The following is a 13,754-nucleotide window of genomic DNA, read 5'->3' on the forward strand; positions in this document are numbered from 1 at the left end:
GTGAATTGAACAATGAAAAAGAACCAGGGTGATGTGGCGTAGCATTCGCTCAATTGTTCAACGTACGATCTGGTAAGATTCGTCCGTGATGATGCGTTCAAGTCATGATTGCATGGGAGCATGACAGTAGTATACGATGCATAGTGGAAATCTCATATGAGTAGCACGAACACAATCCAAATTAGATGGTGGTCTCGTAAGGAACGGGCGTCATCGTTTGCGGCGTGTTTTGGACGATGGAGACGGTGTGTGCCTCCCGAGGGAGAGCATGGACGCGCTTGAGTGATACACGTTCTGAATGGCGGAATGTAAGGTGCATCGGATGCCGGGAAGTTGATATCACTTACCACCCTTCTCTTTTGCAGCGGCATGTGCATCATGGTTGCGCTTCACCCTGTCCAAAAACTCCTGCCGGCATTTTGAGTGCTTCACGTGCTCGACACGGAGATTCACTCGCTTCTCGATGTAGCGGTTGCCTACAACCTTGTAGACAATGACACCGACGGCATGCGGGGTGACATTGTAGACGATGCCGGTCCGTCTGGAAGATAATTAAGTAATCGAGGACAGATGTAACTTTGAAGTAGCGCACCCGTGGTAGTATTTGTGAGGCATACCCTTTTGTTGGGCGGCGTTGGCCTTTATATCGACAATGTCACCGATGCGGTAGTTGATGAGGTATGTAGACATCTTGACGGGGCCATGGTCTGCATGCAATGTCAGTCGTCGAGTCTGTGAAGGACTTGATTGAAGGACCAACCCTTGAAGCCCCGCTTGAACATGTCGCGCGTACGCGCGCGGTAACCGAATGAGTGAGGCATTTTGAGGTCTTGAGTAAAACGTTAGCAGCGGGCTGCGATGAAATTTGGGAGACGTACAATGTCGTCGGCGGCGGTGTCGATATTGAGTATGTGAAAGCTTGTTGCACCGGAAATCTCCGGGTGGCTTGCTTGGTACTTTACAGTTGTGGCACAGGCGAGGCTTACATCCTAATTAGGCCACAACATTTGGTGTACACTGTCAAGGCCATCCCTCAAGAAAAATGCCAAGGTATGAATGTCATTGGACGTGATGAATAGACTGTTGAGCAAATTTTTAGGGCCCCACGGAATCACAGCAAGACGTGAGCGTCTCATTCTTCAAGATCCACTTGAGTGGAAGGCTTTCAGCTTGCTGATTTATAGCCTTGTTCGAATCGCATTAATCCTACAGATACAAAGTCCCTCGTCGCCCATTCGGTTCAGCTCGTCTCGATGCTGAGTTGAAGGTATTATCAATGTGGAATCCGAAATCCGAAATCTCATGTTTTGCATCTTACAGCTTGCTGGCGAGTACGGCCTACGAAACAAGCGTGAGATCTGGCGTATCGGTCTCATCCTTTCCAAAATCCGTCGTGCAGCCCGTGAGCTGCTCAAACTTGATGACAAAGATCCCAAGCGTCTCTTCGAGGGTAACGCCCTCATTCGTCGGCTCGTTCGGATTGGTGTGTTGGACGAAACCCGCATGCGTCTGGATTACGTGTTGGCATTGAAAGTGGAGGACTTCTTGGAACGTCGTCTCCAAACACAGGTCTTCAAGACCAACCTCGCAAAGAGCATTCACCATGCCCGTGTTTTGATCAGACAACGTCACATTCGGTATGTACATCTCAACTCTCCTTGCTGTGATTCTGAACATGGTATAGCGTCGGCAAGCAAATTGTCAACATTCCATCGTTCGTTGTCCGTCTTGATTCCCAGAAGCACATCGACTTCGCTCTCACATCGCCATACGGAGGTGGACGCCCCGGCCGTGTCAAGCGCAAGCGTGCTGCCGCTGCCGCCAAGCGGGAAGAGGGTGGCGAGGAGGAGGAGGAAGAGTAAATTTTCTCTCGGTTTCTATGTCATTTTCACATCTATGTCGTCCCCATGCTATGGACACATGCAAAACAACCTTTTGACGCGCTCGATGTAACATCGGGCAATGCAGATTGTTGCCACAGAACTGAATCCGGCGAGGCGGCTCGTAGCATACAGACTCGACTTGTATGAGTATTTTGACTGAACATATCGTCAGTTAAAAGCTGTGAATTTGCTCCGTGTACTCAGGGATCGGATTATATCGCGCAGTGTCTGCCAAGGATCTAGTGTTTGAATTTGAGGATCGGATCTTCACTCGGAGTCTCGGACTAGTTTAACCGACTAGTTATACCACGCCGAACTCGCAAGCTCCACACATTCATCATCATCATCATCCCTTATGTCTGACGCAACAGTCACTCAGCACACCCCTGCAAGTACGTTCAAGAGCGATAACAGTCATGCAACTCAGTTTTCACTAACGAATCCTTTGCAGTCAGAGTAGGCGGTCGTCGTCTCTCAGGTACCTCACACCCGAGACCTCGTGCCAACTCGTGAGTGCTATTTGACATTTTGTGGTTCAACCCTCGAAACTGATCCAACATGCAGGGAAGCTATGGCGAATATCGGCGCAAATACAACCGAAGATACTGATTATCCGCGCCCGGCAAACCATAGCGAGGAGGAGGCACACGCCCCTCCGCATCATAATGAAGAAGAGATTCCAAAGAAGAAGAAACATCATGGACAGGGCAGCCACGACGATAGCAGGCTTCAAGAGACCGCTTATCGCAAGGCAGAAGCTAGCATGCCCACCAAAGACCATGTCGGTGGTAAAAGCGGTTATGGTGGAGGAGGAAGGATCGCTCAGCCTGCGGGAAAGACCTTTGGAATTTAGGAAAAGGGGCCCATGTTCTGATCGAGAATGCTGGATTCATTAAAGAGAGAAAGATCACTTCGTTTGCCACCAGTGTATTTGTATAGGTGTCATTCTCGGTGAAATGTACCATCATTTTTGAAGCCAACTAGGAATGTGCAGCATGGGGTGCTTATTTCGGCATGGACGAACATAGCAATGGAGGCGCTAGGGATACAAATAATCAATCATGGAACGGATGCTGCTGCCTTCTTCCCCCGAACTTTCTTCGGCGGCGAAGCTTTCTTCTCTTTTTGTGTAGCGAGCAGTGCGGAGGTACGACCGAGAGCAGCCTAGAAAGCGAAGAAACAGGTGTCAGTACAAGTTCTTCTACGGATCATATCAAAAAAAAAAAACGTTGCGACGACTGTACTCGTCAGTATCAGCCCACTGCAACAGAAATTCGCGGTGGTAAATATGAATTATGACGAGTAGCCCAAGCAGGGCCAAATTGATATTGCAAACATGTCCACGCCCAACTTTCATACACCTTACGGTGGTTTCCAGCGGGTTCTAACGAGAGTGCTTTATGTTGTCGAGAGAAATCCTGTATATCCAGAAATAAACCATCAACACTCACAGCTCTCAGGTCGGGACGGTAACCCCTCTTTGCGACGGAAGCAACGACTCCCAATGAACGACGGCCTCCTGAACGGTTGCGAACGGTTGCGGTTGACCGTGCGGGACGAACAGCGTGTGGTGATGCCTTTGATTTCCGTGTGGTGATCTGTAACCCAGACTCAGAACTCTGAATGTCGATGGTCTGTTGATGCAACATTAACGAAGGGTCATTTGATTAATCACAGGACTACACACCTTGGAGTTAGCAAGACCGGAATATTTGTGCGAGTGCAGGTTAAGGAGGTTACCCTAATACAACGTAAGCTTAGCACTCGTGTGCAAGTTCGAACACACGACATACGGGCTCCTTGGAGAAGATGGGACCTTCAGGGACCTTCTTCACAAGGAAGGAGTTGTATTTCTGTAGATATGAAGCACAATTTTTTCAGTATTTGCACTATGGAGTGCGAAGACGGTGCAACTGACGCGGACAAGGATCCACTCGAGGTCGTTCGACATTTTGAGGATGCTGCTAAGCCTTACAGGTTGTTCTGAACAGCGACCAAGTGTGGCTGAGGTAACTGTACAGTTGAACCAAATAAAGGCAAATATCGTGCCGGAGATAGCCGATACACTTGTATCTTTGCAATCGTTCCCAGCTGGGCTCGTCTAGAATCGACCATGCGTAGATTGACAAGTGCGGAAAGGGTTGGGTTGTCTGCATTGCCAAGCCAGTCTAGGGTCTGCATTCCTGCGATTCCGTTCATAACTACAAGTGACTATAGTCGTAGACAAGTGATACATAGTTTATATCTACAGTATAGATAGACTAGGCAAATTGTTTGCAGTTCAACAGACTTTATATTTCACTTCGGAGCTTTCCGGATCATTGCTCACGACGTTGAAGCCGATTTACGTTTATCTCCGCACCTGACTTTAATTTGCTGCTGTCGCTCGTTCGTCGTGCCCTTTCTTCACTGTCATCATGAGCCAGCGTATGCTTTCCTCCGTCCTTCGAGCACGGCCTAATGCCGTCCTTCGTCGCGTTGCGAGCCCTGCTGTCACAGTACCACACCGTTTTTCATCGTCGGATTCGCACCCTCAAGAAACGTTCGAACAGTTCTCTGAGCGCTACGTCGCTTTCTTCCAAGGCGCTCAAGACCTTTTCGAGGTACAACGTGGCCTCAATAACTGCTTTGCACACGACCTCGTTCCTTCACCTGGCGTTGTTGAGGCTGCCCTTCGTGCAGCACGCCGCGTAGATGATTATGCAACCGCTGTCCGTGTCTTCGAGGGCATTAGGGAAAAGGTTGAGAACAAACAGCAGTACCAGGCTTACTTGGACGAGTTGAAGCCGGTTAGAGAAGAACTTGGTGAGTGCTAGTGTTATTCGGATATATATAGCTTGTCTGCTGACCATCGCTTTTCTGTCGGCGTTGTAGGAATTGACACAAAAGAAGACCTTTATGTCTCATAAGTTCTGCCTGAGCAGCACAGGTTCCATGTGAGCCAACTTTATCCTCGTGCTTCTGCTAGAGCTAACAAGCCACGCGTACACAGTAGACGCAGTGCCTCACATATTATTGTCACTTATAGTTTCCCCCAATCCACAGCGCGCGGATTTACAAACCTGTTGTGGCCTATATTGAGCACTGTTTTACTCGCTGCGGTATTGACCTTTTGAGGCCAATAAACTTTATTTTGAACAAGGTCTTCTCTGAAAAACATATTGTTCGCCCGCACTTGATCTTCGTGATTTCGCACGTGAGGATTTATTATAGGTGAATGGGGGTGGATTGATTCATGCGCGAAAGCGTGCTGGCATATGATCACTGGAGCTGTTGAATCCAAGGGTTCAGCTCTTGTGGATCCCGCGGACATGATTGTGGTTGTGGGCATTGGTATAGGTATATGAACTTCTCCTTGGACCCTTAAGCTAAGCTAGTGGGTGGATCGGGTGTGCGTGTTTTCATGAGCGAATTGCTCCCTGATCCTCTAACGCAAATTATGTTGTGTATGTTCATGGAAAGTTTTGATACCAGAGGCGAAACACGACTACTATAGTGAGTAAAAACCGCCACCATGATGCATCATATTAATTACCCTCGTCTTCAGGGTGACTGACCCTCATGCCTCCTGGCGAGCACTACTCGGTATTACCAAAACCTTCAAAACTGCATCATCTGCAACACATCAACATCATGATCTGTCTCGGCTCATACTAAACCACCGGTCCCAAAATTACAGCCAACCACCACGTAACGTTTTGCACGCCAATAGTGCACGACACATCCTGTTTCAGGTACTGCATGTGTCGCAGGGTGGTTGATCTAGTCCCGTAACCAGCCTAGTATACACTTCCACGGACAACCCGAGTGGCGTAGTCAAGGCTGATCTGTCGCCTAGCCTTTGCAACACTCCTGTAGCCCTCGCAACGTACTATTCCACTCTCTAGCTGCTGCAGCTTTCTCGGTAGGATTGGATTCATCCCGTTGCTGCCCGTGCCAAAAATTCAAAATACGGAGTCCTCGAACCAATCAACATCGCCACGCACTGTATACAATTGGTGTCTGATTCCTTATTCAAAAAGAGAACTCCTCTTGAACTCATTTTGATACAGGTGCCGTCGTGGCAGCCTACTCGCTATCACAAGACCTAGGCCCGAATTCTAGGCCTTCGTAAACGCTCCCACGGCTCTCGCGACATAACTTCCATTTTCCAGTTTGATTGCGCTCCTTTGGTTGAGATGATTTACGATTGTCACCTCTCCGCATAAATGTCAGTTTTCTTTCTAAAACAACTCATTGTTCTTTGTTCTGATAGACCTGATGTCGGACATTCCTAGAATGCTGGGACCTGGCCTCGGCATCGATCGTGTATGTATAAGCGCTCTATCATCGATATGCTACAGGTACTCCGCCCGGCAGCGAGTCGATTTATTCTGATATTAGTGCGTTCTGTACTGCATGTCTTTACTGTTGAAATTCACCATTATATCCTTCAAGGTGGCTATCGGAAGACCCACTAGTTGCAAAACAGCACCGAATCCCCGTTCAAAACTGCGCATCGATCTCTTTTATCGGTTGGTCATTGGAAGCAACATAGCGGAGATCGGTGAAAGAGCGAAAAAAATCGATTAATGAAGCTTAATCTTGGCTCGCCCGTTAAATAAAACCGCATTCCAGCGGTAATCGTACGAAGCACCTTGACGTGCGGACAAAGAAAAACCAAGTCGCCGTCGTTGCAACCATCACTCCACAGCGACATGGATACAGCCTGATACGCTTGCGAGGTTCGGATTTTTCACTCCTACTGCCAACAAACTTGAACTCGAGACAAAGAGCAGGTGGTGAATTCAGACGAGGCGCAGGCCCACGCAGTCTACATGCTATAATTAAGTCCTCGAATGCAAATCAAATTCTAAAAATGCCCAGCGCTACTTCGAACGGTGCAGGTACTAATCAAATATATCCGTTCAAGTGTCTGTCCAGACGCTTCCCGCGTTCGATATATGATGATTGCGGCCCCCTGTGCTGGCTCCAGACTCAAAAATAGTTTTCATGGCCACCTGAGCGCGAGCAAAGTCTATCACTTTCCTTAAGAAGTTTGTCCTCGACTGCCGTCGATCTCAAATATTTATGATGGTCGATCGGGCGTTAGTGAGGGAAAGGGGTATCGTAGCATTCGAGTCGCCCAAGGTCTGCGTTCATTGGTCAGCAAGGCGAAGTGGGGTAAACTTTGCCCCACACTGCGCCGTGAACATAAATTCAAATGATTGGCAAAAACCTGATTTATTATTGTATCCTCTAGCCTGATGCGTAAGCGCTAACGGAGCGGGCTGAGATTGGGCTGGGATACCCCATAATCACAACAGAAAGCACGAAAGCCATTTTATCCCTCTCATCAATGTCAATCGTTGTAAGAAGCTCGGAGCCATTTGAACAGGGTTAAAGCCAACGCCAAGGAATCAGACAGCGAGATGAAACAGGCAGTTATGTATGAAGCGTGCACTTGGCGAGACACGAAATGCCAGCAAGAATAAACCAGAATCAACATGTGGTTCAAGAAGAACGCGCTTAAAGACGAATACACCATCAAGCATCTTCCGACATACGCGGATGCAGCGGTGTTGGCCCATCTCGGGACAACCTTTACAAAATCGCATGACGAACGAAGTCGCTGGGGCCTTGGCGTGACATTGTTCATCGATGTATCGCAGCAGCAGCATATCACCATGCCGATCTCCCGATGAGAGGATCAAATGATCGATTCGCTGCAAGGCACCTGGCTCTGAATCAGAATTCCGCAGTCACTCAAATGATGTTCTGAACCTTGAAAGCGAGAGGAGATAGGTATGGCTCGTGACCAGCCACACATGCTCCCGAGGAGGGGATCAAACAATCGATTTACTGCAAGCGCGGCGCACCAGCATGCAGTCATCAACAAAGTCCCAAGACAAAGTTGCGAGACAGACGCTGACTCGCGATGATCAAGAAAGGTCTTTCCGAAGATAAAAGAAAAAGAGATGTCATCGATTCCTTCGCGCGACAACAGGATTGATGGTCCGAATGTTCGGATAATGAAAGTCGCTGCTGATAGACAGAGGACTAAGCCAATGCGATACCATGACCATGACCACTCGAACGATGATGATGGCGTCACGTTGCGTGGCTGAAGCGCTGATGGTCCCGCGCACATGCATGATCACCGGGGAGGCTATGAAAAAAAAATATTACGGACCGATCGTTGATCCCTGTTTCACGGACAAGCTTCAAGTTGAACGTTTGAAATGAAAGATATGCTTACTGATCAAGAGTTAGCTTTATAGGCGATAGCCACATGCGATGGCGTCCTTAATGTTGTATAGACTTCTTGGTCAGGTTAGTCTATAGTGGCGATGAATCAGAATTCCGCAGCCACTGGCATGGTGTCCCAAACCTTGAAAGCATGAGGTTAAAGCTCGTGACCAGCCACACATTTGGGAGAACAAGCCTGATCAAGCGGAGTTTTAAAGAATAAGCTCTACAGAACATCATGTATAAGTAATGTATTTCAGAGTCCCAAAATCCCTGTGATAAGTCTGCATATATATGATACAACAATACACGAGTTATAGGCATACATAAACGTCAGTGTGATATGTGAATGCGGCGCGCTAAGCGCTTTTATGGTGTGAGTAGGTATAGTACGAAAGATAAGCAGAATCCAGCAGCAAGGGGAAGTATTGTCCACGGGCCGTGTACAGTGGAGACGTTATGATGTAAGTAGCATGAAATGATGGGGTGTTAGTACAGCTGCGCACGGAACATGAAGAATTCCGAAATAGATAGAAACTTTCGAATCCAAACAGGAATGGCGTGCACAAACGGCTACAGCAGCGTATTTGTGCTTACATAGCCGAAGTGCATGAAAGCTACCGTCGATGGCGGGTAGCGGTTATGATAAGGTCGTCAAGATCGTACAAGTCTTTTCTCCAAAAATGCAACCTGGTTAAAAAAAGTCTCACGCCAAAATGCCCCCGTCGTTGCTTGTGAGTGGCCCGTGATATGCACCCGCAGTGGGCGACTCTTGGGCAAAGCACCACCGCGTCACAAACGCGTTGTATAGCGAATCGCTAGACAGGCCATTGCTACCGGGCGATCCAAGTGCTGCAGACAAATGTGCTCGAGGAGTCAAAGCAGATCCGGTAGGATCAGCTGGCCCATCTGTGTCATTTCCAAGTTTTTGCGTGGTTGACCGCTTTGACATCACAGCTTGTGTCGGCGGCGCCATCCACTCCCAATCATCAACGTGTGGGCTTGCGTAATTTGCTGGATGCCCAGCAATCATGACGCGCGGGGCTATGTTGGGTGAAGCGGAGGGCGTCGAGAGCGTCGACGAGGCAGGTGAAGGGGAGTCACAGTCACGTGATTGCAAGACAGGTACTTGGAGCATCGGGCGTTGGGCTGGAGAGGTGGTTGAGGGTGGAGAATTAGAACGCTTCATAGAAGTCACAGAGGAAGTGGGAGAAACTGTGGAGACCACAGGAGGTGCAGCATAGTTAGGGAGACGGAGCTTCCCTGACCTCGGCAGAAATGAAACTTTCTCCTTCCCGTCTGTTGTTGGCGAGAAAGAAGAGAATGTCATCTTGTGTCCGAATGTTGGAGACGTATTTGAACTCAATGGTGAAGCACATAGACTGGGAGCATATTCGCGGGGCGCGGGTTGTGTCACCATCGAGGTTATAATAGGATCTACGGAATTTAGCTATCAACTGACCGTCCTGAAAAATATTGAAAAAATTAGAATGCTCACCAGGTGCTGTCTCTCTCCGAATCCTACCTGATGTTGGTCGCGCAGTACGAAAAGCAACACGGTAGTTTCCGCCATTGTTGTTATCCCACCATTCACCACCAGAACCTGGAACGCCCGTCGGCGAAAGTTGAGTCGAATCGACCCTATAGCGTGCGGCAAGCCACAACACTCGTGACCCCAAGCTGTGTGCATAGTCCTCCAAGCGAATAAGGAAAGAAAATCGATCCCATCCGCACTTGTCTGCGCCTAGAGCAACGAGATCGCCGACAGTTGTTTTCGACGAGGAAGACAGTGAAAATAAGGGCGGAAGCGACGACACGGAAACAACATGTTGGGCTCTCACTTCGCTGACGGTTTGCCAGTCGTCGAGGGTAAACCTCACAGCGACGTGCTTCTCGTACGCCAGATTGCGCACTAGAAGGGTACCACTTAAATAGGGGTTTACGCCTTTTGATGAAGCGTGCGAGAAAGTGAGAGACTCGATTAAGATATTCGCATGAGGAGGGTGATTAGTAACTGGGACCACCGATGAGGAAGCGGTGTCCATCTCGAAATTTGGGGACGCAGAGGGGATTTTTGGGAAGGGGAATCCTGGTTGATGGCTGATCATCGGCTTCGGTCTCTGTCTCATCGTCAGGGGTGCTGACCGCTGTTGGACAGGCTGAGCGGCTAAAAATGCGAATTGAAGCCAGGCCAATGTCCGTATCGGGGAAATGAACATTTTTTGGAGCATGGGCCGTTGGAGTGGATGGTGCAGAGCGGGAACGCAAGTGGAGATGGTTATTAGTGCGCTGGGGTTCGATTTGAGGGATGGAGAGGGTGGAGGTTGATGATTTAAGTGATGACTTGAGTGGCTTGCCATTGGAAAGAATTATTGATGATGCACGAGACGTTTGTGGACAAGGAGATGTGATTGGGGGTGAAGAAGGTGGGGGAGAGGGGGAATGGCGGGGAAAGGGAACAGCCTGAGGTGACTGGGGAGCGCCCTGTGAAATTTTCACTGAGGGTGTGTCGTTACGAGAGCGAATAATGGTGTGCTCGTCGAGGGAATCGGATGAGTAGTCATCAGGGTTGTCGGCGCCATGAATATGGAAAGCGGCCGACTTGCGAGTGTTGTTGTAAGTGGGAGGATGATGCTTTCGTTTTGGAAGGGAACCTAATGATACGAAAGCTCCTGGGCCACGTTCGTTTGAAAAGGTTGGAGCTGTTGAGCGGGTACGGGAGACATCAGATGCTGCGAAAGTCATCTGGAGTGACGTCAGTGATATAGAAAAAAAAGAGCACGGTTGTTAAATACCTCTCAGAGCGTGAAGTCGAATGAACAACCCTCGAGGGGAGGTGGAAGGAGATGGGTGCACTGAAACCAAAGAAACTGTTCATTTTTCACGACTTTGGAGTGATCTGGATTCATTTCGTCCGAGATTGGATCGGGGTTCGGCATCTAAAAATGGTTAAAACGGCTGAACTTGCACCAGTGATCTGAGATCTGATGCGTTCCTTATCTTTAGCCAGCATGATACTCTAGATTTCGTTCTAGCCCTCCTCGCTCACTCACTCCATCTATATCGCGCACAATTTGCGCAACAATTTGTTTGATTTGAATTCTACATGGGTCTCTGCAAATACTGTTCTTGCGTTTACATCTTCCGAATCTTATCCCACGCACACGGCATATCTTCTGATAATCCTTGCAAGCCAGGCTTATGACGCTCACAGTATCCTTTAGCGACGCCACAGCCTGACTCAGTTTAACGTCATCGTGGTTTACTGATGCGCCGGCGGCCCTCGCCCGCCTCCGAGTCCCAACAAAATGGCGGACTCTACTAGCTCCACTCTCCACGTCGGCGCTGCTCCATTATCGTGAATCCTACATCACCCGAGTGTCTATCTCTGGCTTGCACCACTTCTGACTCGGATATTCAATACCGATTGACATCCTCGGAATTTCCACCTCTTTGACCTATTTCTCCCGTAGCCATCTCTCATGCCAATCGCAAAGAAGGATAAGTCTTGCACCCACTCGCTTACTCTCCTTCTCATGCATAGCTAACTCTTGTTCTACTTGCACCTGGTATGTTCTCCTCAAAGCGCATCTATTATTGGCGATAAAACATGCTATGTGAACATTATACGTGGGAAGTGGCTTTGTGTCGCTTGCAACTCGTACATAATGCCGATCACCTGTTCGTCGAACACTGGTCTTTCAAATAGTTATCTCTCGGCTAATTTTGTTCTATGCGGAACAACATATCAAACAGTTCGCCTTATCCACTCTCTGTCGATGCACCCATTTTCCATGTCAGGCCTGCCACTGACTTGCCCCGCCTCGACTCCAATCTGTTGATCATGTTCATTGCAAAATCTGTCCAGATCTCATCAGACACCTGCGAATGAAACAGTAGCATAGGCACGTTGCTCATTTTCGTTCCTAGCTACTGGTGCACGTTGGCAATCTCACTCCTTCACAGGTCCTTCTTTTAGACGATTCTTTTTCATACATCATTCGAAGTAAAATCTGTCAATTGACACCGCAGTGCTTTTTATGATCAATTCACTGGCAGAATCATGCCAGCTCTTCTTCCTCATCGGGTCTTCCTATTCATTTATGCCTGGGCGCTTAGATACTGCAGCGATAGCACTGCTATCACTATCTTCGTGCAGAGCTGAATGGCTGTTGTAATAATGATAACGCTACGTCGTTATCGAACACTTTCAAATTCCGTAGATGCTCGCTGAATTTTAGATTGTCGCTCGAGCCTCGAGGTTCTCATATCTTTGCATCGTAACATTGAAAGTTGGGATGGGCAGATCATCATCGATTCAACCAATCACCATGCTGATATTTCTCCTTGACGCCATCTGATTCTCGCAAGCGCAAAAACGACCACATCCTAGCGTAACACTACTATCATGATTGTTGACCATCAAACTCGGGCTGTTCTACGTATCTTGCTTCTACTCCTGACAGACTCGGAACATTGCTTTAATCGAAGTGCTCGGCGTGGAGCTCGGCTTGTCGTACAAGGCAGTCCTATCCAAATTCCAAACGGATATTAGGCCCGAAGCCACCTTCACCCTAGCGCACATCCGACAGAGTCCCGACTTTTTTTGATGAAACACGGCAGCAGGGTCCATCGGATGATTACCGCCGACGCTCGCCATTCTCGCGTCATCCTGAATTCGAGAACGGGCGATTAGATCCCACAGGTGGAGCGTCGTATAAAGGTCCCGTCGATTATCTTATACTTCCATTTGGTGCAATTATTGCGCCTATCTTTTGAGAAGCGGACCTTGAGTTCAAGGGCGGATCCACGAGGCGGCAGCCGCATCTTGATCGCTGATTAGATTCCATGGGGGTGTATTTTCCATTGTGCTCGGTGCCGCAACCTGCTACTGATAAGTAGGATTAAAATGTCGTTACTAGTAACGACACCGCGATTCAAGGACATTGATATATCTGACTGGTTGATTAGCGAGGTGAAAGATTTGTGCGGTACGTACGATGTTATGATCTACAAATTAACCATGACGATGCTTGCTGGCATCGAGCGAGACCGTCGGGAACGGAAATTCCACAACGGCCGCAGCTAGCGCGATTAATGCTCTAGAGTGCGGAATTACCCCAGCAACCGGCATAAGATAGGCTCTACATTGTTGCATCCTACGGGATCTCACCAGAGACAAAAGAATGGAGATAAATCGGGTGCGCCAGGTATTTGGAGAGTAGCAATATAGTAAGGGTTAGTACAAACTGGGAAGATGATGCCGAAGGGGTTAAAACATGTCACCTCCTACTAGGGTATGTCGCAGACTAGAATGGATTTTTTAACTTTGAGTGCGCTTGTTAAACAGTTACAGAGTTTACTCACGCTGTAAGAATGGACCTGATAAGTCCTGTAGTAATACATCAGTGAATGTTGATAAGACTTGGTACGTACCTGGGACCAGCCAAGTATAATCAAGAAGAAATGAAAGTTAGAGTACCGTAGCAGTGTTTCCTCATATGGCAACTACGTCGAAGGTGAGCAATTCTACTACGGGTTGGTTTTCAACAGTAAGTTTTCCACGCATGCCGGAGACAACAATATTAAGCATCGATCACCACACCTGAGACTCAAGTACTCACCGTAAAGAATCTGCTGAGG

At 48.3% G+C, this 13,754-nt stretch overlaps 6 protein-coding genes across 6 annotated transcripts; 3 read left to right on the plus strand and 3 right to left on the minus strand.

Moving 5' to 3' along the window:
- Nucleotides 1-181: 181 nt before the first annotated feature.
- On the minus strand, nt 182-821 carry EDB93DRAFT_1104878 (ribosomal protein L21e-domain-containing protein; the record flags this gene model as incomplete). Its single annotated transcript, XM_041447450.1, has 4 exons — nt 182-294; nt 348-541; nt 593-707; nt 761-821. 4 exons carry the CDS (start codon nt 819-821, stop codon nt 182-184), a joined length of 483 nt encoding a protein of 160 aa, XP_041306547.1.
- Nucleotides 822-1,097: 276 nt separating this feature from the next.
- EDB93DRAFT_1087525 (uncharacterized protein) lies at nt 1,098-1,862 on the plus strand (the record flags this gene model as incomplete). The annotated part of the gene is made up of 4 exons (XM_041446048.1): nt 1,098-1,123; nt 1,213-1,267; nt 1,321-1,637; nt 1,685-1,862. Coding segments are annotated over 4 exons (576 nt in total), but the record flags the coding sequence as incomplete, so codon positions are not given.
- A 376-nt stretch (nt 1,863-2,238) lies between these two features.
- Nucleotides 2,239-2,736, plus strand: EDB93DRAFT_1251534 (uncharacterized protein; the record flags this gene model as incomplete). Its single annotated transcript, XM_041453168.1, has 3 exons — nt 2,239-2,275; nt 2,335-2,392; nt 2,448-2,736. The coding sequence occupies 3 exons, from the start codon at nt 2,239-2,241 to the stop codon at nt 2,734-2,736; spliced, it is 384 nt and encodes a 127-aa protein (XP_041306549.1).
- A 103-nt stretch (nt 2,737-2,839) lies between these two features.
- On the minus strand, nt 2,840-3,948 carry EDB93DRAFT_528188 (ribosomal L28e/Mak16). The gene is made up of 5 exons (XM_041456633.1): nt 3,802-3,948; nt 3,677-3,736; nt 3,571-3,624; nt 3,335-3,517; nt 2,840-3,047 (listed from the first exon to the last, which is right to left on the minus strand). The coding sequence occupies exons 1-5, from the start codon at nt 3,832-3,834 to the stop codon at nt 2,943-2,945; spliced, it is 435 nt and encodes a 144-aa protein (XP_041306550.1). The 5' UTR covers nt 3,835-3,948; the 3' UTR covers nt 2,840-2,942.
- A 265-nt stretch (nt 3,949-4,213) lies between these two features.
- EDB93DRAFT_1152624 (COX5A, subunit VA of cytochrome c oxidase) lies at nt 4,214-5,232 on the plus strand. The gene is made up of 3 exons (XM_041449758.1): nt 4,214-4,688; nt 4,758-4,819; nt 4,876-5,232. The coding sequence occupies exons 1-2, from the start codon at nt 4,301-4,303 to the stop codon at nt 4,790-4,792; spliced, it is 423 nt and encodes a 140-aa protein (XP_041306551.1). The 5' UTR covers nt 4,214-4,300; the 3' UTR covers nt 4,793-4,819; nt 4,876-5,232.
- Nucleotides 5,233-8,817: 3,585 nt separating this feature from the next.
- Nucleotides 8,818-10,856, minus strand: EDB93DRAFT_1251537 (putative phosphatase regulatory subunit-domain-containing protein; the record flags this gene model as incomplete). The annotated part of the gene is made up of 3 exons (XM_041453169.1): nt 8,818-9,548; nt 9,610-10,231; nt 10,257-10,856. 3 exons carry the CDS (start codon nt 10,854-10,856, stop codon nt 8,818-8,820), a joined length of 1,953 nt encoding a protein of 650 aa, XP_041306552.1.
- Between the last annotated feature and the right edge of the window lie 2,898 nt (nt 10,857-13,754).

Source organism: Suillus bovinus (assembly GCF_016758785.1).
Source record: "Suillus bovinus strain UH-Sbo-P2 chromosome Unknown EDB93scaffold_37, whole genome shotgun sequence".
Classification (NCBI taxonomy): domain Eukaryota; kingdom Fungi; phylum Basidiomycota; class Agaricomycetes; order Boletales; family Suillaceae; genus Suillus; species Suillus bovinus.